This window comes from Salmo salar, chromosome ssa20, assembly GCF_905237065.1.
Source record: "Salmo salar chromosome ssa20, Ssal_v3.1, whole genome shotgun sequence".
NCBI classification, from domain to species: domain Eukaryota; kingdom Metazoa; phylum Chordata; class Actinopteri; order Salmoniformes; family Salmonidae; genus Salmo; species Salmo salar.
Genome location: NC_059461.1, coordinates 14,320,372 through 14,347,648, shown reverse-complemented (window position 1 = coordinate 14,347,648; position 27,277 = coordinate 14,320,372). Strand labels below are relative to the sequence as shown.

General features: G+C 43.5%; 1 protein-coding gene across 1 annotated transcript; it reads right to left on the bottom strand.

Moving 5' to 3' along the window:
• Nucleotides 1-261: 261 nt before the first annotated feature.
• On the bottom strand, nucleotides 262-26,948 carry LOC106580104 (ubiquitin-protein ligase E3B). The gene is made up of 27 exons (XM_045702968.1): nucleotides 26,204-26,948; nucleotides 25,877-26,046; nucleotides 25,683-25,794; nucleotides 25,427-25,486; nucleotides 25,215-25,319; nucleotides 24,998-25,094; nucleotides 24,795-24,880; nucleotides 24,601-24,683; nucleotides 24,228-24,333; nucleotides 23,966-24,086; nucleotides 23,589-23,766; nucleotides 15,988-16,151; nucleotides 15,608-15,775; nucleotides 15,345-15,516; nucleotides 15,021-15,139; nucleotides 14,751-14,865; nucleotides 9,744-9,843; nucleotides 9,518-9,637; nucleotides 9,145-9,321; nucleotides 8,795-8,905; nucleotides 7,876-8,013; nucleotides 7,452-7,517; nucleotides 7,312-7,370; nucleotides 6,534-6,716; nucleotides 6,195-6,306; nucleotides 3,701-3,793; nucleotides 262-3,327 (listed from the first exon to the last, which is right to left on the bottom strand). Exons 2-27 carry the CDS (start codon nucleotides 26,035-26,037, stop codon nucleotides 3,136-3,138), a joined length of 3,198 nt encoding a protein of 1,065 aa, XP_045558924.1. The 5' UTR covers nucleotides 26,038-26,046; nucleotides 26,204-26,948; the 3' UTR covers nucleotides 262-3,135.
• Nucleotides 26,949-27,277: the final 329 nt, after the last annotated feature.

Genomic DNA, 27,277 nt, shown 5'->3' with positions numbered 1-27,277 from the left:
ATCAGCCAATCGTGAAGAAGGGAATGTACTACGTTAAAATGGAGATAACCTCAATGGCGCTGCCCATGGTGTGTCAGACGCTATAATGGCAGATAAAGATGAATCCTCTATCTCTATGGAACTGACAGAACCTGTTCTTCACAACTGTTATATCATTATTTAATAAATAAATAAATACCATTCTGGGCTATACAGAACTTGTCCTGAAGTGAGAAAATAAATGGCTTGATTCCTCTAGAAATAAAACCAAGACACACTAACTTCAGTTGATAAGTAACGTTTTTAGAATAATTATGGTTAACATAACAATTATGTTACTGTTTTTACAGAATAAATAGTATCTTACACAAACATGTTTTACATTGAAATAGAGTTTTCAATTACCTGTATTTCACATAGTGCAACCAGTTCCAAAGACACTTAACAAATTGTGAGGGGACAGTACTTTCATAGAAGTATGTTGCACATTTCCTGGATTTATTTTTCTTCTAATTCATAAAAAGATAGAGCGATTTCATGACATCGTTTAAAACGGAGGAGTGCCCCCATTAAAACACCTGACAGAGCCTGTGAAGAATCTTCCAGTCTTCTCTGGGACACTGACCATTTCCATTCCATGATTCATTTCTAACCCATTTCAGGCTGCTGAAACAATTGATTGAAATAAATGGGTAACTTTAGTCAGACTGGCACCACTGAAGTGAAAAAAATGCAGTCAGATTGCAGTATAACTGTCCAAAATAACACTTTTGTTTACTGCAGTAATTTTGCAGTGTAACGGCAGTTCAAGATACCAGTCGACTGCAGTTACTGCATTTTCAAAACGGCAATCTTTTTTTGTAAGGGAATGAGCACTGATTAGTCAGAGGCCCTTGGGAATTAAGGAAATATATCGCAGTGATCACAACAGAGTGAACATTGAGGTAAGGTCTTCCCATAGAGTCACTAAGACAAGTTGTCATTTCTATTTGTCAAATGAGATTGATGGCATTTATAAATGGGGGGAAATGCCTGTACAGGTAGGTTGTACCCCCTTAATATTCCTATACACAGACACATTGAGCACAGATTTCAGTTAGCAAAGCAATACAAAACCATATAGAACCTTGTTTAATGCCCATAAAATGCCTGTATAATCATCAGAACGGAGTTGTTCTGTTAACTAGCGGCAAGGATATATAAGAGATAGTTATTAATGGTGCTTGAAAAGGCTTTATACTCTTTTTTTTAATGACCACAACCAGAGCCATGTCTATGGTTCTGACAACCACTCAGCGCACACGTACACCCCTCATGAAACAGTTTTGCATAAAATACTGAATCAACAAATAGGCTATTGCTTTTAAATCAGCCCGTTTATCTTTCACATTATTAAAACTCAACACCCTTTGCTGCCTTGTCTCCAACCACCTTGACGTTGGAACTACATGTCACTAACAACTGCCCCAAATTGTCTCTTTTTATTTGACCCTTTCACGTTTTGCATGGTATAATTATTTCCGATCTTTAGAAAAAATGTTGTGTGTCCCCCCCACAAAAAGAGCAGGGTTTTATGTGCAAGAGAGAGTGGGTAAGAAAGGAGAGGGTAGAGAGAGACACAAAAGCAATGCTTTCAGATTCACATGATCAACCAGCCCATGACAAATAGTATGGTTTGCTCTCTGTGCATCCCCTTTTCCACGTGGCTGTAAGGTCACCAGACACAAGGGAGAATCAGTACATGTTTGACACCAAACCTTCCTGGGTTGGACGGTTCAGTGGCGGTAAAGGGAACATGGGAATTCAATTGTCTGTAAGCAGGCTCAAGTCCTTATAAATACCTTGTCCTATGTGTTCATGGCTTGATTCCATTCCAAGAGGCATGGCCAATCCTAGTGGATATAGAGAAATGTTCATGATTGACTTCACTGTAACAGATTAGTTTGGGAATGTCACAAATTAGGGACATGCTAAGTAGAGAAAAAAAAAATGGTTGTCAATGTTGTGTCTGCTGGAGTTAGAGGACCCAGATATTTCAGAGCAAAACATTCCAGAGCCACTGTATTATCCATTTTCAAACGCAACAAGAAAAAAAGACTCCGGAACCATGACAGAAGATAACGGGACATCTGGTATCAAATAACAGCATGGAGTTTGGTTTAAGTATTGATGGCATCACTTTGGGTCACAAATGCACTGCTGTGTAACATGAATTCTAATACATTAGAGAACAGAGACATACAGGCTCCAAAGCTGTTGTCAGGTGACTGACTGTAGTGTGTGTATGGGGAGACAGACCGATCATCAGATTGAATTCCTTAATTAACCCATGAGGGACAATAAACAGATACGACACAGGCGGCAACACGTGACCATGTCTCCGTGGTCAGAACTTGTTCTTGAACATGAGGCAGTGACTTGTCGTCTCTTTATGAAAAGGTGCTTTCGTCATGTTAAACAAGGTTATTAAGACTCACCGAATGACAGCGGAAAGTTGCTCGGGTAACATCCTATTCCAGCAGGGAGAACAAAGCTTCCTATGATTTTGCTCCAGTGAGGAGTCTTATCGCGTGTAATGGCTTGCATTGCATCTATATTGCTTTCCAGTTTGTTTGACGTGGGAGTGCTAGATCCAAGTATCGTTCTGTTAAGCCTGAGAAGAAATAGTAAGACACTGAGCCATTTTAGTTCAGCAATGTGTTTTCGGTTAAACATTCCTCCTTGTTACGATTATTAGCATGGGTTTGGTTTTCGGGTGTGTGAGAGTAAAGAGTGACTGTTTCAATTGTGCTGTTCCCACAATTTCTTTAGCTACTTGTCTATAAAAAATTTAAATAAACTCACATGGGCAGTGACTGCCACTGGTCAGAAAATATGTTACCATGGTTGCACAGGCAGCAAATAGGGTTGAAAGCCCTTGGGGTGGGTGGAGTTTCCAGAATCCAGACTGATTGGGGTAAAAGAGGGTGGAGCTCTTCTGGTTTCCTAGGCTGGGATCAAGGTTAAGGGGGGTATCCTATTTGTTTCGCCTTCAGCTTTGGTGAAGCTCCACTGACTTGACCGGCTGCCTCCCCTAGCCTGGGTAAGGAGGATGCTCTTTAGTTGTTTATCCTTTAGGTTTGCTGGCAGCAGACCACGAGCAGGGGGGAGTTTATTTTAGGAGAGCTCAAAACCTGTGTTCATACTGATGGCATAGCGGAGCTTGTCACGCAGGATGCTCTTCTTGCTGTAGTTAGGCAGCTTGAGCAGGTTGAAGCAGGTGGATGAGGTGGGGAGGCGGCCGCCAGGCTCCTTCTTCCGGATGGTGAAGAAACCCCGCAGGACACTTCCCAGGGTGTCCCCCGTGTCCTAGAGAGAGACAGGTGACAGGAGCGTGCACACATAAACACACAGAGAACCAAAGTAGTCTCAAGGGACTGACATCCCAAACCAAAGTTCTTCAACTAAAATGCCAAAGTTTAATGGAGAGTAGTAGGCATACTGGTTTTGTGTGCTGGGGCGGCAGGTAGCCTAGTGGTTAGAGCGTTGGGCCAGTAACCGAAAGGTTGCTAGATCGAATCCCTGAGCTGACAAGGTAAAAATCTGTCGTTCTGCCCCTTAACAAGGCAGTTAATCCACTGTTCCTAGGCCGTCATTGAAAATAAGAATTTGTTCTTAACTGACTTGCCTATATTTAACAAACATGTGGCTTAGGACTTTCCAATGATCCAAGTGTTCTCACCTGATCATCGGACACCTCCACACAGCGAATGGAGAAAGGGGGCTTGAGGTAGGCAAAACCCAGGAGGGGTGGTCTCGAACAGCTGGTGACAAACTGTAAAAGCAGAACAACAACAACGGAGGATCACATAACAGGTCCATACAAGTGCAGACCCCTAGAGCAGGGGTCTCAAACTGACAGCCCCGCAACCTAACGTAATGCAGTTAACGCATGAACAGTAAAATAGCATTTTAAACTGAACAAAAATATAAACGTAAATTGCAACAATTTAAAATATTTGACTTTATTACAGTACATAGAAGGAAATCAGTCAAACTGAAAATTCATTAGGCCCTAATTTATGGATTTCACATGACTGGGCAGGGGCGCAGCCATGGGGGGGGCTGGGAGGGCATAGGCCCACCCAAATGGTAACCAGGCCCACCCACTGGGAAGCCAGGCCTAGCCAATCATAATGACTTTTTCCTCCACAAAAGGGCTTTATTACAGACTCCTCAGAACCACCCTCCCCTCCTCAGACGATCCCACAGGTGAAGAAGCCGGATGTGGAGATCCTGAGCTGGCGTGGTTACACGTGGTCTGCGGTTGTGAGGCTGGTTGGATATACTGCCAAATTCTATAAAACGACATTGGAGGCGGCTTATGGTAGAGAAATTAACATTCAATTCTCTGGCAACAGCTCTGGTGGAAATTCCTGTTGTCAGCATGCCAATTGAACACTCCTTAACCTGTTAGGGCTAGGGGGCAGTATTTACACGGCCGGATAAAAAACGTACCCGATTTAATCTGGTTACTACTCCTACCCAGTAACTAGAATATGCATATAATTATTGGCTTTGGATAGAAAACACCCTAAAGTTTCTAAAACTGTTTGAATGGTGTCTGTGAGTATAACAGAACTCATATGGCAGGCAAAAACCTGAGAAGATTCCTTACAGGAAGTGGCCTGTCTGACCATTCCTTGAGCTTCTTGCCTCTGTTTATTGAAGACTGAGGATCTTTGCTGTAACGTGACACTTCCTACGGCTCCCATAGGCTCTCAGAAGGCGGGAAAAAGCTGAATGATATGATTCCAGCCCCAGGCTGAAACACATTAGCGCGATTGGATAGTGGCCGATCAGAGGGCCATCAGACTAAGGCTCGTGCACGAGGGGATCCCATGCTTTTACTTTCTCTCTCGTTGAATGTAAACAGGCTTTGCCGGTCGGAATATTAACGCTTTTTTACGAGAAAAATGGCATAAAAATTGATTTTAAACAGCGGTTGACATGCTTCGAAGTACGGTAATGGAATATTTAGAATTTTTTTGTCACGAAATGCGTCGTGCTCGTCACCCTTCTTTACCATTCGGATAGTGTCTTGAACGCACGAACAAAACAGAGGATATTTGAACATAACTATGGATTATTTGGGACCAAACCAACATTTGTTATTGAAGTAGAAGTCCTGGGAGTGCATTCTGACGAAGAACACCAAAGGTAATAACATTTTTCTTATAGTAAATCTGACTTTGGTGAGTGCTAAACTTGCTGGGTGTCTAAATAGCTAGCCCTGTGATGCCGGGCTATCTACTTAGAATATTGCAAAATGTGCTTTCACCAAAAAGCTATTTTAAAATCAGACATATCGAGTGCATAGAGGAGTTCTGTATCTATAATTCTTAAAATAATTGTTATGCTTTTTGTGAACGTTTATCGTGAGTAATTTAGTAAATTTTTAGTAAATTCACCGGAAGTTTGCGGTGCTAATGTAAAAAGCTGTTTTTTTATATAAATATGAACTTGATTGAACAAAACATGCATGCATTGTATAACATAATGTCCTAGGGTTGTCATCTGATGAAGATCATCAAAGGTTAGTGCTGCATTTAGCTGTGGTTTTGTTTTTTGTGACATTATATGCTAGCTTGAAAAATGGGTGTCTGATTATTTCTGGCTGGGTACTCTGCTGACATAATCTAATGTTTTGCTTTCGTTGTAAAGCCTTTTTGAAATCGGACAGTGTGGTTAGATTAACGAGAGTCTTGTCTTTAAAATGCTGTAAAATAGTCATATGTTTGAGAAATTGAAGTAATAGCATTTCTAATAACGCGCCACAGGATTCCACTGGCTGTTACGTAGGTGGGACGATTTCGTCCCGCCGACCCTAGAGAGGTTAAAAACTTGAGACATCTGTGTCATTGTGTTGTGTGACAAAACTGTACATTTTAGAGAGTGGCCGTTTATTGTCCCCAGCACAAGGTGCACCTGTGTCATGATCATGCTATTTAATCAGCTTCTTGATATGCCACACCTGCCAGGTGGGTGGATTATCTTGGAAAATGTGAAATGCTCACCAACAGGTATGTAAAGAAACATTTTTGAAAAATAAGCTTTTTGTACAGATGGAACATTTCTGGGATCTTTTATTTCAGCTCATGAAACATGGGACCAACACTTTACATGTTGCATTCATATTTTTGTTCAGTATAGTAACATTTGGAGGTTGTTATTACCTTGAGGAACATGGCCCTTTCCTCAGAGGAGAAGTCACTGGACAGGATGTCCCATAGCCAGATGATGACCCGATGGCTGCTGTGGAAACCTCCATAGTACACTGTGTGTTTCCTGACAACAGGAGAGAGAGCGGACGGGAAAGAGAGAGCGAGAGAGACCATGTCAGCAAGCACCTTAACCTTGGCTTTACAACCTTACACAGTCAACTCATTGTCCATTACCCAATCAAATGGGACATTCAAACCTAAGATTATAGGATTTCAGGATTTCCCTAAAATGTTTGGGAATTAGCAGGTCGAAGGGCTGATCGAGGGGAAAGGGGGTGGAAGGTCACGCACTTGAGGTCGTCCAGGTCTATCTCAGCATTGTCCCCGGAGACAAGGCGCTGGACCTCGGGGGTGGAGAACATGTGCAGCCACTCAGGGTTGATGATGCTGCGGAACCCTCGGATGAAAGCTGCCGTTTGCTCTTTTATCTGCGTGTGCATGCGGAAGTGCGCCATCAGATGGATATAGCTGATCCTGCAACACGGACAAGGTCAAAGGTGAGGTTAAGTCAGACTCGGAACACCATGGGCCTCAGTTTTCTCCCCAGCATTTTTTAACAAGGTGGTGCTGCCGAGTACTGCGGGGGGAGGCCCAGGGGGGCCATTTCCTGTCATCTAGAGCCAAACATTTCTTTCACTTTTTAACATAGTGGTGCAGACAGTCCACAAGATGGCACAGCGAACATTTACATTCTTTGGGGAGAACCCTGGGACTGTCTAGAAGCAACCCTCTAGTCCTTCCGCCTAGGTACTTGTGAAGAACTGAAAGGTTTTGATAGGTATAATAAGTAATATGCTAGTACATCTTCCTTGCCCTGTGATAGGCTTGGTAGGACATACACCATATTGCTTACACCTATCAGATCTCCACAAGTGTCAAAGGGCCGGGTGTAGGGGCTAGGGGTTGTTTCCGGACGGAACCCCACGTTATCATCCAACCCAACTTGTTCTAACTACAGGGACAATAAACAAATCTTGTGCTTAGAGGACGAGGGTGTTAACACCAAATGACATTAACAAATGTAAAATCTATACGTTTGTTCTAGATACTGAATCTGCATCTTTCTCACTTGTTTTCATTGGTGACTGGCATCGTCTTTCCTCCAGGAATCAGCTCATGACAGACCAGCTGCGATGACACGAAGACAGTATTAAGAGACGAGAGAAGAGTTCTGCTTTTCTACATTCAGAGAAAAACTATGGCTTCTACCTGTCCCATAACATCCTCGTCATACGATAGCGTCAGTCCTAGATCACCAACATCCCCGTCGTAGCGCTGGAAAAGGACAAGACGAAGATCAAATAACTATTTTGAGTCGACTTCTACAACTTCGGAATGATATTGATCACAGAAAGTAGCGATGGATAACAGCAAAGCAAAAAAACCTTCTCAAATCAAAGTAGCGGTCACCATAAACCAGGGTCGTGTTCATCAGGCACCAAGCAAAAACAAAACAGACAAACAGGGAGAAAGGACCACCTGGACTTGTACAATAAGAAACTCCCTTTCAATTGCAAATTGTTTTGAAACGTTTTCCATTGAGTGCTGTAATGAATATGATCCCAGGAACTAAATGACTTATCAGTGTGTGTGTGTTGGTGTGTGTGTGGGGAGGGGGGGGGGGGGTTCTGACCTTAATGGAGGTGAGGTTCTTGTAGAACTCAGAGTCCAGGGAGGGCAGCTCGTCAATGGAGCTGTAGAAAGTGCTGTGATGGTGGCCCATGACCTGGCTGAGGAAGAAGGAGGCGAAGGGTACGTCTACCACGATACCCTGAAACACACACACACACACACACACATTGATCTCATGGACTATCAGGCTTTGCGTCGATAGCTCCATCTATAAATCCAGAACGCCGCAGCCCGTCTGGTGTTCAACCTTCCCAAGTTCTCTCACGTCACCCCGCTCCTCCGCTCTCTCCACTGGCTTCCAGTTGAAGCTCGCATCCGCTACAAGACCATGGTGATTGCCTACGGAGCTGTGAAGGGAACGGCACCTCCATACCTTCAGGCTCTGATCAGGCCCTACACCCAAACAAGGGCACTGCGTTCATCCACCACTGGCCTGCTGGCCCCCCTACCTCTGAGGAAGCACAGTTCCCGCTCAGCCCAGTCAAAACTGTTCGCTGCTCTGGCACCCCAATGGTGGAACAAGCTCCCTCACGACGTCAGGACAGCGGAGTCAATCACCACCTTCCGGAGACACCTGAAACCCCACCTCTTTAAGGAATACCTAGGATAGGATAAAGTAATCCTTCTAACCCCCCCCCCTCCCCTTAAAATATTTAGATGCACTATTGTAAAGTGGTTGTTCCACTGGATATCATAAGGTGAATGCACCATTTTGTAAGTCGCTCTGGATAAGAGCGTCTGCTAAATGGCTTAAATGTAAATGTAAATGTAATAAATTGTGGCAACATTCCTCCAGACCCATCCCTCAGCATTATAGGGGGAAAAAGTGGTGAGTTGGGCTTGTGGCTTTAAAATAAGTCATTCTTGTTACATATATGGTAATTTCACATGAATAACATCCTCTGTGAGCGCAGACACACCTCATACATGGCTTTTCCAAGCATCTTCCCCACAAACTCAAAGAGCTGCAGGTGGTTCTCGTGGATGTAGGACGAAGGGGAGGGGTACAGCCTCTCGTTGCCACTGGTGGTCTATGGGGGGAGACATAAAATCAGCAGCAGTAGGAGCATGGTTCACATAAAATGGATAAAAGTACCTTGACACTATTTGAAATCTTTCAAACGACTATGAGCGTTAGCTTTAGCCTACCTGGAGTGCCAGGTGGGCAGTGTATGCACCTTTGAGACTTGTCTATTGGTTCCAGTGCAACAGGCAAGCTCAATCAAGCACAGATACAGCACTCAAAATTATGGAGAGCTGGAGAGCCAACCTTAAAGAGGTTGAGAGCTGGATTGAAGACTTTCTTGATGATCTCTTCCAGGAACTCCTTGAAGACGCCGTCCTGGTCGATGCCGGCCTCGTCCACACCCAGGTCGTTGACAAACTTCACGCGGATCACACCTTTGATGGAGTTGACAGGCAACCGGCGGAGCTGGTCATAACCATCCTTATGAGAGAGTTCAGACACAAAGAGTTTGGGTGATCGGTTTGGGTAACAGTCACAACCACCACGCTGGACTGTATTTGACATCAGGCTCTGTGCCAATATGTACCCTTTACATAACACTGTTTCGAGAACACATTCTTAGTGATATGCTAGTGTGGGGGAAAACATGCAAAAGATGGATACATCCATTTCATACCTCTAACATCCGTGAGCGGCGAATGGTGATATGGGTGACATGCGGAGAGGCGGAGCTGGTCTCCACCAATCCCAAGGTTTCCTTCTCCTTGGTGACAATGTTTCGGAACAGCAGGACCCTCTAAAGTGGGGAGGAGAACGAGTGAGACACTATGTGCATATTGGTATAGTGAAACGACAAATACGAATGGCCGGGAAGGACAAATATTATTTCTGTGCAGATTCACGTTTTTGTGTGGAATGACGTGTGGGATGTACTGAAGTAACAGCTGGGCTCTCCTCTTGCCCTTCTCCAGCTCTTGGAACAAAAGGCTCGGCTTTAGATCCCTGGACACAAAGGGTGAAAGAATGAGTCAGTGAGTGTACCTTTTCAAATATCACAATTGTTTCCTACAGATCAGACCTGGGACAAATACAGTGCCTTGAGAAAGTATTCACCCCTTGACTTTTTCCACATGTTATTGTGTCACAAAGTGGGATTAAAATGGATTTAATTGTCATTTTTTTTGTCAACTATCTACACAAAATACTCTGTAATGTCAAAGTGGCAGAAAAATTCTGACATTTAAAAATATTTATGGATAATAAAACACCAATATATAATGCTCAAAAAAATAAAGGGAACACTTAAACAACACAATGTAACTCCAAGTCAATCACACTTCTTTGAAATCAAACTGTCAATAAATGTCACATGCTGTTGTGCAAATGGAATAGACAACAGGTGGAAATTATAGGCAATTAGCAAGACACCCCCAATAAAGGAGTGGTTCTGCAGGTGGTGACCACAGACCACTTCTCAGTTCCTATGCTTCCTGGCTGATGTTTTGGTCACTTTTGAATGCTGGTTGTGCTTTCACTCTAGTGGTAGCATGAGACGGAATCTACAACCCACACAAGTGGCTCAGGTAGTGCAGCTCATCCAGGATGGCACATCAATGCGAGCTGTGGCAAGAAGGTTTGCTGTGTCTGTCAGCGTAGTGTCCAGAGCATGGAGGCGCTACCAGGAGACAGGCCAGTACATCAGGAGACGTGGAGGAGGCCGTAGGAGGGCAACAACCCAGCAGCAGGACCGCTACCTCCGCCTTTGTGCAAGGAGGAGCAGGAGGAGCACTGCCAGAGCCCTGCAAAATGACCTCCTGCAGGCCACAAATGTGCATGTGTCTGCTCAAACGGTCAGAAACAGACTCCATGAGGGTGGTATGAGGGCCAGACGTCCACAGGTGGGGGTTGTGCTTACAGCCCAACACCGTGCAGGACGTTTGGCATTTGCCAGAGAACACCAAGATTGGCAAATTCGCCACTGGCGCAGTGTGCTCTTCACAGATGAAAGCAGGTTCACACTGAGCACATGTGACAGACGTGACAGTCTGGAGACGCCGTGGAGAATGTTCTGCTGCCTGCAACATCCTCCAACATGACCGGTTTGGCGGTGGGTCAGTCATGGTGTGGGGTGGCATTTCTTTGGGGGGGCCGCACAGCCCTCCATGTGCTCGCCAGAGGTAGCCTGACTGCCATTAGGTACCGAGATGAGATCCTCAGACCCCTTGTGAGACCATATGCTGGTGCGGTTGGCCCTGGGTTCCTCCTAATGCAAGACAATGCTAGACCTCATGTGGCTGGAGTGTGTCAGCAGTTCCTGCAAGAGGAAGGCATTGATGCTATGGACTGGCCCGCCTGTTCCCCAGACCTGAATCCAATTGAGCACATCTGGGACATCATGTCTCGCTCCATCCACCAACGCCACGTTGCACCACAGACTGTCCAGGAGTTGGCGGATGCTTTAGTCCAGGTCTGGGAGGAGATCCCTCAGGAGACCATCCGCCACCTTCCACCACCTCATCGGGAGCATGCCCAGGTGTTGTAGGGAGGCCATACAGGCACGTGGAGGCCACACACACTACTGAGCCTCATTTTGACTTGTTTTAAGGACATTACATCAAAGTTGGATCAGCCTGTAGTGTGGTTTTCCACTTTAATTTTGAGTGTGACTCCAAATCCAGACCTCCATGGGTTGATAAATTCAATTTCCATTGATTATTTTTGTGTGATTTTGTTGTCAGCACATTCAACTATGTAAAGAAAAAAGTATGTAATAAGATTATTTCATTCATTCAGATCTAGGATGTGTTATGTAATGTGTTCCCTTTATTTTTTTGAGCAGTGTATATTGATTATGTAAGTATTCAACCCCGAGTCAATACATTACAGCAGTTAGTCTTTCTGGGTAAATCTCAGAACTTTGCACACCTGGATTGTACAATTCTTCAAGCTCTGTCAAGTTGGTTGTTGATCATTACTAGACAGCCATTTTCAAGTCTTGACATATATTTTCAAGCAGACTTAAGTCAAAACTGTAACTAGGCCACTAAGGAACATTCAATGTCGTCTTGGTAAGCAACTCGTGTATAATTGGCCTTGTGTTTTGGGTAATTGTCCTGCTGAAAGGTGAATTTGTATCCCAGTGTCTGTTGGAAAGCAGATTAAACTAAGTTCTCCTCCAGGATTTTGCCTTTGCTTGGATCTATTCCTTTTCTTTTTATCATAAAGAAAACTCCTTAGTCCTTGCCGATGACAAGCATACCCATAACATGATGTAGCCACCACCATGCTTGAAAATATAAAGACTGGTAACTCAGTGATATGTTGTGTTGGATTTACCCCAAACATAACGCTTTGTATTCAGGCCAAAAAGTTCATTTATTTGCCACATTTTCTGCAGTATTACTTTAGTGGCTTATTGCAAACAAGATGCATGTTTTGGAAAAATTGTATTCTGTACAGGCTTCCTTCTTTTCACTCTGTCAATTAGGCTAGTATTAGGAGTAACTACAATGTTGTTGATCCATCCTCAGTTTTTTTCTAATCACAGCCATTAAAAACTATATAAATGTTTTAAAATCCCCTTTGGCCTCACGGTGAAATCCCTGAGCAGTTTCCTTCCTCTCCAGCAACTGAGTTAGGAAGGACGCCTGTATCTTTGTAGTGACTAGCTGTATTGATAAACCATCCAAAGTGTAATTAATAACTGCACCATGCTCCAAGGGACATTTAATGTCAGCTACCAATAGGTGCCCTTCTTTGCAAACCATTGGAAAACCTCCCTAGCCTTTGGTTGATTCTGTGCTTGAAATTCACTGCTCGACTGAGGGACCTTACAGATAATTGTATGTGTGGGGTACAGACAGGGGCGGAAATCCCGGGGGGGGACACGACCCCCCCATCCTGGGAAAAATATGATTTGTCCCCCCCAATATATCACTGAAACATAACTATGTAATTTAAATAATATTAATAATACGCAATGAAAGCAATTGTGCTGATTATAGACACTTAATAGCGCATTTTTAAGTTTCAAAAGATTGCGACCCCCCCACCCTTTGCCTCACAATGGTTTGATCCACTGCCAGTTCCTTAGTTGGCAAGGTAACAGAGGGGTCGTATCCACTGTCTGAAAGGCACTCAATGAACATAACTGACGTGAGGTTAATCCAGTCAATCGCGCACACACACTAGCTGAATATGCAGAGCTAGCGCGCAAATATTAACTATTAAGCTAGCTAGTACCTATTCCATTTATGTGGCCTCGTTAAAAATGGAATCTTTGCTATCGTCAATTTATTCCAAGATCAGCATGCAGATGATGTAAGTTAGTGCTTCAAAGTCCCTGTGATAAGGTTAGCGATAAACTGGAGTCCAAACTGAACAGAACTACACTCTCTTCTACCATTGTCTTAAATATATTTAATGGTCTCGTTGCAAAAGCTAAATTGTCGCAAGGGAACTTTTATTTATTTTATTTTACCTTTATTTAACCCGGGTAGCAAAGATTATAGCAAACACCACTGAAACGGAATTGGTGCTCGCTAGCTTTGCAAATTCAGCTATTGTTGGAAGCCAGCCAATATGAAACAAACTATTAAAATTACAAAAGGTTGCAGCATATGTTGTGTAAATGGTGAACTCATACAGCTGTCAACTCTTGTCATTTTAATCTGTTTCACATTTGCTAGCTACCTTTTAGATCGAAGTCCAAATAGAATGATAAAAGAAAAGATGATAGAAGCCCATCTCCTACTGTAAATAACCTACACACTGTGTGTGTGTGTAGCCAGCCAGCCAGGTAGAAAAATGGCAGAAAAATAAAAGACGGACATCAGAGTATTTTTCAGTACACCAAAACGCAAAGTAAGAACCCGAGTAGCCTAATATCTCAAAGACTAGTTGATAAAATGTTTATAAGAAAGAAATCAAATTCTAATGGAAATGTTTCACAATGATGTCATTAGGCAGAGCAGGCAACAGATGGCACACAGACAGCAGAGTTGGGGACAGATATGTAGGGACAGACTGGCAGAGACAGGGAGTCTCAGGTAAGTTTGTTGAGTCTTTGTTTGGCAACATTATGAAAGGTTCTCCAATTTTTTGACTTGTAAAATAGGAACATAATTGGAAAATGCCATGGATACCCCCACTCTCAACTTAAACTGGTGACTGAACTAAGATTTGTTAAAGGCAATGGTATTACTGTTGTGATTAGTTATGTAGTTTTGGGTAACGGTAGTTAGGAGTACGGCAAACACCTTATTTCTTTGGTTCCTCAATATACATTTACCCTATTACAATGTAGGCTATGTGTTACAGCACTACTTTTGGTGTCCCCCTCAGGAATTGCTCTTGAGAAAATTTCATGTAATTGTCCCCTCCAAAGTTGATATCAGATTTTCGCCCCTGGGTACAGAGATGGGGTAGTATTTAAAAATCATGTCAAAAACGTATTGCACAGAGTGAGTCCACGCAACTTATTATGTGACTTGTTAAGCACATTTTAACTCTTTAATTTATTTAGGCTTGCCATAAGAATACTTATTGACTCACAACATTTCAGCTTTTCAATTTAATGAATTTGTAAAGATTTCTAAAAACATAATTCCACTGACATTATGGGTTATTGTGTGTGACACAAAATCTAAATTCAATCAATTTTCAATTCAGTCAAACACCTCAAAGTGCTGGAGGTGGGCCCAACATGGCTTGCGGGGGAGTACAGGGTGGCCAAAGTTAGCACTAATATTCCATTGGATCCATTGTGTTGGGCAAGCTTTATCAAGCGCTCCTCAAGCATTTGACCGCTACTGATCACTAGGATCACCTTAGCAGGTTTTGGGAAGTGCAGACTAACTATGGGAAGGATCAGGCATTAGGATAAGTATGTTTCCCGGAGGGGCACTTACTTGCGCAGCCAGTTGTCATCAGGGGAGAACCTCCTCCTGCAGTCCCGCTCGTAAAGCACCATCAGCCAGCCGTGAACACTGTGGAACAGGTCTAGCTTCTCTCCCTTGGCATTCTCTGTCACAGACAAGACATTAAGTTAATGCACACACTCAACGAGCCTATCCCCAAGACATTTCTCATAGTGCCGGAACCTGGGATTGGCAATTCTGTCACTGTCTATCAAATCGCCTTTGAGTATGACAAGAATTCAACAGAGGGAGGAGACTCACCTAAGATGCCATCCCAGACCATCTTGTAAACAAACGTGTTGAGAAACGAGGAGATGGTTACGAGCTCTTCCGTCTTAAACGAGATCTGCTCTTCGTAAACTTCAATGTCATCCAGGATCCTGTATAACACACAAAGGATGGTCAACATATAACATATATAATTAAGCACAGAGATGGGATATTGTATTTAGGGCCAGTTTCGTGGATACAGATTAGGACTGCAAGAGGTGCTTCTTAGTCTAGGACTAGACTTAATCTATACTTAGGAAACTACCCCATACTGTATAACGTGTAAGTTATGTGGTAGCATTTCATGGAGCTCACGTGATGAGGTGTCTGGAGCAGTCGCAGAACAGCATGAGCATGGCTAGCAGCTGCTGAGACTCCTCTGTGTCGTTGTTCAGGCACTCTATGAACAGCTTGAGCCCTCCTTGGGGTCCTAGTTCGCAGATGAAGGCCCACAGCTTAGGCAGCAGGTCGTCCAGGTAGGTTAGGCCTGAGGGGGACAGCACCGGACACAACATGAGAGAACATTCATGTGCGTGTGTATGCGTGCCTGATTCAAATGGAACTAGGCAGGGACTCACCAGTGAGGATTTGCAGTCGTATCTGGGTGAGCGTGGTGAGGGCTGTCTGGTACAGTACACAGATACTGCACACTTTCTGAACCTCTGCGGAGTCCACCCGTCTCCCGCCAACTGGCTTCAGGATGTTTCGCACTGAGGCAGACTTCTGAAACGCCCGCTTGAATAGACCTAAGAGAAAACCGATCCAATAAGGTTAGTTCATTGTTTTAAAACACAACTTATACTATGCACTTCTATAATATAATCTGGATCAATAGACAACAACACATTTAAGTGATAATAAATCTGATAATGGTGTCAAAATAAATAACCCATGACATTAAATGATTAAGTGCCTGATGAGAAAAAAAAAGAGAAACTGAAATACAAATTTGACTTACTCTTGACTGGCAGGTTGTTTTGGGACGTGGTAGGTTGTGGCGGAGGCGTGGGCTCTTGGGTCTCCAGCTTTTTGCTAAGGACGTCACTGAAGAGCGTCCGGATCACAGGCATGCCCCACAGGTACTGCAGCTGCTTCGTGACCAGTGGCATGGACTCATTCAGACTGGAGGGATGAAGTAAAGGTTGAGTGGGGCGGGAAGGGTGTGTGTGTGTGTGTGTGTGTGTGTGTGTGTGTGTGTGTGTGTGAGAGATTGAGTTGGTCCCCCCTTTGATGCTATAACAGCCTCCACTCTTCTGGGATGGCTTTCCACTTCTCGGAAGGCTTTCCACTACATTTTCAGGTCTCTCCAGAGATGTTAGATCGTGTTCAAGTCCGGGCTCTGACTGGGCCACTCAAGGAAATTCAGAGACATGTGCCAAAGCCACTCCTGCGTCGTCTTGGCTGTGTGCTTAGGGTCGTTGTCCTGTTGGAAGGTGAACCTTCGCCCCAGTCTGAGGTCCTGAGCAGGTTTTCATCAAGGATATCTCTGTACTTTGCTCCGTTCATCTTTCCCTCGATCCTGACTAGTCTCCATGTCCCTGCTGCTGAAAAACATCCCCACAGCATGATGCTGCTACCACCATCCTTCACTATAGGGATGGCATTGGCCAGGTGATAAGCGGTGCCAGGTTTCCTCCAGATGTGAAGCCCGGCATTCAGGCCAAAGAGTTCAATCTTGGTTTCATCAGACCAGAGAATCTTGTTTCTCATGGTCAGAGACCTTTAGGTGCCTTTTGGCAAACTCCAAGCGGGCTGTCATTTACCTTTTGCGGAGGAGTGGCTTCCGTCTGGCCACTCTACCATAAAGGCCTGATTGGTGGAGTGCTGCAGAGATGGCTGTCCTTCTGGAAGGTTCTCCCATCTCCACAGAGGAACTTTGGAGCTCTGTCAGAATGACTATCGGGTTCTTCGTCACCTCCTTGACCAAGCCCCTTCTCCCCCAACTGCTCAGTTTGGCTGGGCGGCCAGCTCTAGGAAGTCTTGATGGTTCCAAACTTCTTCTATTGAAGAATGATGGAGGCTACTGTGTTCTTGGGGACCTTCAATGCTGCTGAAAAGTTTTGGTACCCTTCCCCAGATCTGTGCCTCGATGCACCTGAGCTAAATTTCGAGTCTCATAGCAAAGGGTCTGTATACTTACGAAAATAAGGTATTTCTATTTATTTTTTTATAAATGTGCAACAAAAAAAAATAGCTTGATGAGAAAAAAAACTGCATTTTAGAATAAGGCTGTAACACAACAAAATGTGGAAAAAGTGAAGGGGTCTGAATACTTTCCGAATGCACTTTATGCTGTAGTGTTAGATTTCCCTTCACTGGAACTAAGGGGCCTAGCCCGAACCATGAAAACCACCCCTAGACCATTATTCCTCATCCATCAAACTTTACAGTTGGCAATATGCAGTCGGGCAGGTAGCGTTCTCCTGGCATTCGCCAAACCCAGATTCATCCGTCAGATTTCCAGATGGTGAAGCATGATTAATCACTCCAAAGAATGCGTTTCCACTGCTCTAAAATCCAATGGCGGGCAAGCTTTACACCACTCCAGCCAACACTTGGCATTGCCCATGGCGATCTTAGGCTTGTGTGCGGCTAATCGGCCATGGAAACCCATTTCATGATGCTCCCAACTAACAGTTCTTGTGCTGACGTTACTTCCAGAGGCAGTTTGGAACTCGGTAGTGAGTGTTGCAACCGAGGACAGACAATTTTTATGCGCTACCGCACTCGGTGGTCCCATTCAGTGAGCTTGTGTGGCCTACCACTTAACGGCTGAGCCATTGTTGCTCCTAGACGTTTCCACTTTACAATAACAGCACTTACAGTTGGCCGGGGCAGCTCTAGCAGGGCAAAAATTTTACGAACTGACTTGTTGGAAAGGTGGAAAGTCACTGAGCTCTTCAGCACGGGCCATTCTACTGCCAATGTTTGTCTATGTGCTCGATTTTATACACCTGTCAGCAACGGGTGTTGCTGAAATAGCCAAATCCACTAATTTGAAGAGTTGTCAACAGTTTTGTATATTTTATAGCTGAATAAACTAGAAAATACAGTGGCTTGCGAAAGTATTCACCCCCCTTGGCATTTTTTAAAATTTTGTTGCCTTACAACCTGGAATAAAAATGTATTTATTGGGGGGGGGGGGTTGTATCATTTGATTAAGACAAAACATTTTAAACTTGAGCGTGCATAACTATTCAGCCCCCCAAAGTCAATTCTTTGTAGAGCCACCTTTTGCAGCAATTACAGCCGCAAGTCTCTTTGGCTATGTCTCTATAAGCTTGGCACATCTAGCAACTGGGATTTTTGCCCCTTCAAGGCAAAACTGCTCCAGCTCCTTCAAAATGGATGGGTTCCGCTGGTATACAGCAATATTTAAATCATACCACAGATTCCCAATTGGATTGAGGTCTGGGCTTTGACTAGGCCATTCCAAGACATTTAAATGTTTCCCCTTAAACCACTCGAGTGTTGCTTTAGCAGTATGCTTAGGGTCATTGTCCTGCTGGAAGGTGAACCTCCGTCCCAGACTCAAATCTCTGGAAGACTGAAACAGGTTTCCCTCAAGAATTTCCATGTACTTAGCGCCATCCACCATTCCTTCAATTCTGACCAGTTTCCCAGTCCTTGCCGATGAAAAACATCCCCAGAGCATCATACTGCCACCACTGTGCTTCATTGTAGGGATGGTTTTCTGGGGGTGATGAGAGGTGTTGGGTTTGCGCCAGACATAGTGTTTTCCTTGATGGCCAAAAAGCTCAATTTTAGTCTCATCTGACAAGAGTACCTTCTTCCATATGGTTGAGTAGTCTCCCACATGCCTTTTGGCAAACACCAAACGTGTTTGCTTATTTTTTTCTTTAAGCAATGGCTTTTCTCTGGCCATTCTTCCGTAAAGCCCAGCCCTGTGGAGTGTACGGCTTAAAGTGGTCCTATGGACAGATACTCCAATCTCTGCTCTAGAGCTTTGCAGCTCCTTCAGGGTTATCTTTGGTCTCTTTGTTGCCTCTCTGATTAATGCCCTCCTTGCCTGGTCCGTGAGTTTTGGTGGGCGGCCCTCTCTTGGCAGGTTTGTTGTGTTACCATATTCTTTCAAAAAAAATTATAATGGATTTAATGGTGCTCCGTGGGATGTTCAAAGTTTAGGATATTTTTTATAACCCAACCCTGATCTGTACTTCTCCACAACTTTGTCCCTGACCTGTTTGGAGAGCTCCTTGGTCTTCATGGTACCGCTTGCTTGGTGGTGCCCCTTGCTTAGTGGTGTTGCAGACTCTGGGGCCTTTCAGAACAGGTGTATATATACACTGAGATCATGTGACAGATCATGGAACACTTAGATTGCACACAGGTGGAATTTTATTTAACTAATTATGTGACTTCTGAAGGTAATTGGTTGCACGAGATCTTATTTAGGGGCTTCATAGCAAAGGGGGTGAACACATATGCACGCACCACTTCCATTTAAATTTTTTAAATAATTTTTTGAAACAAGTAATTCTTTTAATTTCACTTCACCAATCTGGACTATTTTGTGTATGTCCGTTACATGAAATCCAAATAAAAATAAATTTAAATTACAGGTTGTAATGCAACAAAATAGGAAAAACGCCAAGGGGGATGAATACTTTTGCAAGGCACTGTATATTTTCTCCAAATGATTTTACGAAGTGCGCACAGGCAGCTATTCTGTGTTGAGAGGTTAACAAATTAACAAGTCCTCATATATGCTTAATTCAGATTTATCTATGCAACTTTAGTTGTGAAACAAACGTTGGGCTACATGCTGATTTTTAATACATTCTGCATGATGTGACTAATGATTTTCTTTTTCCCGCATGAAAGGCATGAGCTCTGCTTTGTTTTGTTTAGTTTTTTGAGCAGGCTGCACACACTATCAGTCTCTCATTCACAATTTGACAAGCACTTGATAATGCCTAGTGGCCATGGTGCCCTTGGCTAAATATAATAATTCCTTCTCCCAGCTGAGTTCTCCAAAGCACCTCTCACTCACGTGGCTTTCTCAGATACCGCAATTCTTATTAGCCAATTACCGTCACGTGATCAGGTCCTTCTCACAGGCTACAAGTGAAGACACATCTGAGATGCAACTGCGCTCGTGCTTATCAAATTCTGAGGCACATATTCTGAGGCACAACTCTGCCAGGACCTAGGATCAAGGGAGATACTAAGGTGTTTTAGCACTATATCTCTTGACACAATGATGAAAATAATCATGGCCTCTAAACCCTCAAGCTGCATACTGGACCCTATTCCAACTAAACTACTGAAAGAGCTGCTTCCTGTGCTTGGCCCTCCTATGTTGAACATAATAAACGGCTCTCTATCCACCGGATGTGTACCAAGCTCACTAAAAGTGACAGTAATAAAGCCTCTCTTGAAAAAGCCGAATCTTGATCCAGAAATTATTAAAAACTAAATCGGCCTATATCGAATCTTCCATTCCTCTCAACATTTTTTGAAAAAGCTGTTGCGCAGCAACTCACTGCCTTCCTGAAGACAAACAATGTATACGAAACGCTTCAGTCTGGTTTTAGACCCCATCATAGCACTGAGACTGCACTTGTGAAGGTGGTAAATGACCTTTTAATGACGTCAGACCGAGGCTCTGCATCTGTCCTCGTGCTCCTAGATCTTAGTGCTGCTTTTGATACCATCGATCACCACATTCTTTTGGAGAGATTGGAAACCCAAATTGGTCTACATGGACAAGTTCTGGCCTGGTTTAGATCTTATCTGTCGGAAAGATATCAGTTTGTCTCTGTGAATGGTTTGTCCTCTGACAAATCAACTGTAAATTTCGGTGTTCCTCAAGGTTCCGTTTTAGGACCACTATTGTTTTCACTATATATTTTACCTCTTGGGGATGTCATTCGAAAACATAATGTTAAATTTCACTGCTATGCGGACGACACACAGCTGTACATTTCAATGAAACATGGTGAAGCCCCAAAATTGCCCTCGCTAGAAGCCTGTGTTTCAGACATAAAGAAGTGGATGGCTGCAAGCTTTCTACTTTTAAACTCGGACAAAACAGAGATGCTTGTTCTAGGTCCCAAGAAACAAATAGATCTTCTGTTGAATCTGACAATTAATCTGGATGGTTGTACAGTCGTCTCAAATAAAACTGTGAAGGACCTCGGCGTTACTCTGGACCCTGATCTCTCTTTTGAAGAACATATCAAGACTGTTTCAAGGACAGCTTTTTTCCATCTACGTAACATTGCAAAAATCAGAAATTTTCTGTCCAAAAATGATGCAGAAAAATTAATCCATGCTTTTGTTACTTCTAGGCTGGACTACTGCAATGCTCTACTTTCCGGCTACCCGGATAAAGCACTAAACAAACTTCAGTTAGTGCTAAATACGGCTGCTAGAATCCTGACTAGAACCCAAAAAATTTGATCATATTACTCCAGTGCTAGCCTCCCTACACTGGCTTCCTGTTAAGGCAAGGGCTGATTTCAAGGTTTTACTGCTAACCTACAAAGCATTACATGGGCTTGCTCCTACCTATCTTTCCGATTTGGTCCTGCCGTACATACCTACACATACGCTACGGTCACAAGACGCAGGCCTCCTAATTGTCCCTAGAATTTCTAAGCAAACGGCTGGAGGTAGGGCTTTCTCCTATAGAGCTCCATTTTTATGGAATGGTCTGCCTACCCATGTGAGAGACGCAGACTCAGTCTCAACCGTTAAGTCTTTACTGAAGACTTATCTCTTCAGTAGGTCCTATGATTAAGTATAGTCTGGCCCAGGAGTGTGAAGGTGAACGGAAAGGCTGGAGCAACGAACCGCCCTTGCTGTCTCTGCCTTGCCGGTTCCCCTCTCTCCACTGGGATTCTCTGCCTCTAACCCTATTACAGGGGCTGAGTCACTGGCTTACTGGTGTTCTTCCATGCCGTCCATGGGAGGGGTGCGTCACTTGAGTGGGTTGAGTCACTGACGTGGTCTTCCTGTCTGGGTTGCCCCCCGCCCCCGGGTTGTGCCGTGGCGGAGATCTTTGTGGGCTATACTCGGCCTTGTCTTAGGACGGTAAGTTGGTGGTTGGAGACATCCCTCTAGTGGTGTGGGGGCTGTGCTTTGGCAAAGTGGGTGGGGTTATATCCTGCCTGTTTGGCCCTGTCCGGGGGTATCATCGGATGGGACCACGGTGTCTTCTGATCCCTCCTGTCTCAGCCTCCAGTATTTATGCTGCAATGTGTCGGGGGGCTAGGGTCAGTCTGTTACATCTGGAGTATTTCTCTTGTCTTATCCGGTGTCCTGTGTGAATTTAAATATGCTCTCTCTAATTCTCTCTCTCTCTCTTTCTTTCTTTCTCTCGGAGGACCTGAGCCCTAGGACCATGCCTCAGGACTACCTGGCATGATGACTCCTTGCTGTTCCCAGTCCACCTGGCCGTGCTGCTGCTCCAGTTTCAACTGTTCTGCCTGCGGCTATGGAACCCTGACCTGTTCACCGGACGTGCTTGTTGCACCCTCGACAACTACTATGATTATTATTATTTGACCATGCTGGTCATTTATGAACATTTTAACATCTTGACCATGTTCTGTTATAATATCCACCCGGCACAGCCAGAAGAGGACTGGCCACCCCTCATAGCCTGGTTCCTCTCTAGGTTTCTTCCTAGGTTTTTGGCCTTTCTAGGGAGTTTTTCCTAGCCACCGTGCTTCTTTCACATGCATTGCTTGCTGTTTGGGGTTTTAGGCTGGGTTTCTGTACAGCACTTTGAGATATCAGCTGATGTACGAAGGGCTATATAAATACATTTGATTTGATTTGATTTTGACATATTGAAGATGTTGGAAGGCCAAATGAACAGCAAAAGCTCTAGCCTATGTCAATCTACTAACTCCCATAGTCCAAAAGTTGACCTATATGTGTGAAATTTGTTTTGATTGAGAATGGACCATTATCATGCACCCGTCTCAAAACAGGGGAATGGGAAAGAAATACATGTGATCTACGCACTTAAATAGGGAATGGCGGACACTTTTCTCGTGGTTCATTTTCATGCCAGCCAGGTAGGCTATACTCCTGTTTTAAAGAGATGCAATGTGCTTAATATTAGGAAAGTTGAGAAATAAATATATTAGGCCTAGCCTATAGAAAGCTAATGGGATCCTCCTCTTTTTAATAGAGGCCATCAAAACTCTTGTTTTCTCAATAGCATAGCCTATCGAAATGTTGCACAACATGAGCTCACGGGCTCTCATTAAGTATTTGATTAGATTTTTGATTACGTTCGCATTTGTCAGAGTGATTAGAGGGACAATAGAGTGCTGAGTACAAGGCAGATAGCAAGTTTGGTAAGCTACTAATGACCATCAGCAGCATCAGAGCTTGGAGAAGCCTAATTACGGTGACATGGAATTTGACTGCAGTCATGACTCGTGTCCTCAGTCCCAGATCGGTTTGTGCTGTTTTGCGCCTATGGTCATTAACACTTGATTTTGGCATGACAACAACCATAAGAGTCGGCAAGAGAGCACAAACCGATCTGTGATCAGGCTATGAGGATGTCTCACTGACCCGTAGTCTACGGTTTGGGAGAACCAGCCCAGGACAGGGTGCCAGTGGGTGAGGTTAGATTTCTTCTGGGACACGTATCTCTGGCAGTAGGACAGCATGTCCGTCAGTTCCATCACAAAGTGGTTGGCCTCCTCCTCCAGTACTTTCTCGTTGAGGTAGCCCAGGTGAATCAGGTTACCTACAGTACAACAGGATGAAACGGAAGCCCCGCAAAGCAGCAACCCCAAATAACTGATTCAGTATGTTTCCCACAGCACCGCACAAAGAAAGACAAGAAAGAGTGAGACAAAAAGAAAAGGCAACTCAAACATGCACACTCACTGTAGTAGCCAATATTGCCATAGAATAGATATGAGAGTCAGTGTAAACGGCCTTACCCAGTAAGCACAGTGTGTGGCTCCCCTCCAGGCAGACACAGATGTCGACACACTGCTCCTCGCGGCTAAGGAACAGGATGAACTTCCTCAACAGGTCGTGGGTCTGGATGGTGGTCATGCACTGCACAGAGACAAGCACACACTCAGAGGCTTTGTCATTGCACAAGCTATTATATGTCTATATGTCTGAAGTGGCACCCTACACAGTGCACTAGGTAGAGAATTGGCTGTCGTTTCTTCATTTTGAGTGTTTAGCGTTTACCTCTGGGGTGATGGTGTAGATGTGGGAGACAACTGCTGGGACAGACATGATGTGGATGAGGAGAGACCTCAGCAAGTTGTCAGAGAAGTGAGCAGCAATGACAGGTCTGAAAAATAAAAACAAGAGACACTAATTGCTCCAAGCATTCTAAAAAGGTAACCAAGCAGATCATACACTATGATAAGATAGGACTTCATATTCCATGAAGCTAAGCCACTTTATAATTTTTTTCTCCAATAAACCCAGTTACAGAGGGAAGCATGAGCAAGCAGAACAGTGGGTATAAACTACAATAGATCTGGCCCAGGCTCTAGTGATGCAGAGACAATTGGTGGAGGTCGAATGGGAATGAGAGCTTCCAGTGGCCACTCACCTTAATGCCAGCGTGAATACTGCTGTGAGTGTGCCCTTGGTAAGAGAGGGTCTGGAGCGTGCCAATCCGTTGGTGAGTAGAATCTACCAGGGAATACAAATTTGAAGAAACCACCAATAAATGTCAGCAAAATCATAATAATCATTCTAAAAGCCCTGGGGAAAAGATGGAAGATGTCGTATGAGTCACTGTACCTGCAGTATTGAATAAAATCCCTTTTGATTGAGATGCCCCATGATGTTCTCACAGATCCGGGTCAATGCTGGTCTGAGGGCCTCGCCTACCACAGAGGGAGAAAGAAAATTGAGGATTCCACTTTGTCTTTTTCCTTTCAACATCAAGACACTTATATAGAGGATGTGTGTGTACTGCAGCAGTGGTTTGACCTGAGACCAACCTTTCCCTCTCACTATCTTCCAGGTTGATGTGTCTGTGAAGGTCACCAGCATGGTGAGGTATAGAGTCACCAGCTTATTGTCCTGCATGATGTCAGGCTACAAGAGACAGAAGGAAGGAGGGGTGTAAAGATCCAATTATAACATTTCAATATTTAAAATGATACATACACCTGTTTTCTTAAAGAAGGTTATTATCATTAAAAAAATCTGATTTACCTTTAATTTTTTCAGGAACTGACAGGAGATCCACAGGACATCTTTAATCTGCTTGATCCAAGGGATGGTGAGGTCTTTAGAAAGGGCCAATGACACATACCAAACCTGATAAAGAACAATAAATTATTATATATCAAGTCAGAGTCAATCACACTCTGGGTTAATTAAAAATCTGTTCTCCCTGATGATTCCTTCATTATAATCATACTCACTTTGGGCTCATTTTCAACATCCATGCTGCCAAGAATGGAGCGACAAAGCTTTTCAAATCTCTGTGTAGTTAAAAGCATCATAGCTTGTTAGTTATATGTACACTAAACAATCTCAAGTACTATATTGATATGTAATCATTCATTTGCCTTTCAATTAGTAAATAAGAGACATCGTCCTGTAAGAGATAATTAATAACAATGTACAAAACATACATTAAAATCAGTGAGGGTAAAGTGTAGGTGTTCGAGAACTTACCAATTTATCATCTTGGCAAAAGATGAATAGTAACTTCCGTGCAATTTTAAAAATGGATAGTGCGTTTCTTTTTGTGGTCCCGGCATCTTGGAATAAGTCATCAACTTCTTTCCTAGTAAGAAAGAAAGCATTCATACATTACTTCAAAAGGTTTATTCACATGCGTAACGTCAAGCATTGCTTGTAAAGCGAACCTTATTTGTTTCTGGAGTCTGCAGCGACAGAGGAATCTCCTGACCAGAGCTTGAATTAGGGTGGCTGCTCTGTCCCTTGCTTTGTACCCCTTCCTCTCCTCACGCGCCTGCCTGGCTTTGTCCAGGAACTCAGACTTGGAACTCTGAGCTGCACTAAACATTGTGCACCCCTAAGGTCAGGCAAAATGGACAGATTTAGTTGGTGCTGAAACATAATGGTGATGAATATTCATGAACAAAAATTAACACATCTATATTCTCAGTGTGGAAAGGGGGGGAGAACCATACACTAGAATAGAATATGAATACATTCAAATTAAGGTATACCTGTGTTTTCCTCTGGTCTTGCCTAGACCTTTGCAGCTCTGAATGCGCTACGCTTCTCGAGTCATTTGAACATTCTCGAGATCCAAGTTTTTAGACACCCTTCAAGAGCTATAGCTAACTGCGCTTCGGTTAGCCCAGCAAAAGCTAAACTTGTCAACTCTAGGAAAATAACTAGGAAAATAACTATTTAAATAACATATGTAACATTAACATGTTAGCACATCATTACAACTTGAGACCATTTTAGCTAGCTAGCTAAATTGACGATGTTGTCTGGTCTCAAACGTTGACATTCCTAAGGCAGGTAGCTAGCTAGCAACATAAACGATGTTTTTTATCCAATGGACAAACTGACAATGTGGTACCAACCAATTGTATCGGTTATTTGGCTTACTACAGTAGCTTTAGGTAGATAACTAGACCCGGCAAATAACTCGCTAGCTTTTGTCGCCAGTCAGCTAGCTATTATGGTTAGCTAGCTAGCTGTGTTGGTTAGCATAGCAGATGAGCTACTTCATCACCACCAATTTATTGATATACTTGTCAAAGCATTTTACGACCATGAAAAACGAAGTAAAACATTACTCAATAATAACCTAACGTTCACTGGAAATGACACCCTCATTAAGTAGAGTCCGTACGCTGTTTCAAAATGTAAACAATAACAGGAGATCCGTACATTGACTGCATCCAATTCAACCATTAATCCTTGCACTGTCGCACTGAAAATATTGTGAGTGGGATGTAATTGTGTGAGAGTAGACACTTAGATAATCATTTCAGTATTGATACATTGTATGTATACTGAACTATTTGCATTTATTTTGTCACAATTACTCGTTTGAACAGGATCTCTTCAATTAAAGCGTTTGATGCAACTTATAGGAACTATAGATATTGCTATGGAAAGGGGGGAGCTATTATTGGTTACTCCTTTGTGGGGCAGAAGCTAATTAGTGACGTATAACAATCCAACGCTATTTATGGGATATAAAAAATAACTTGTTAATTTTTTTATTTTTTTATGTTTACCGTTCTCATAGCAGCAGGATATTATGCTGGCAGCACAATAGC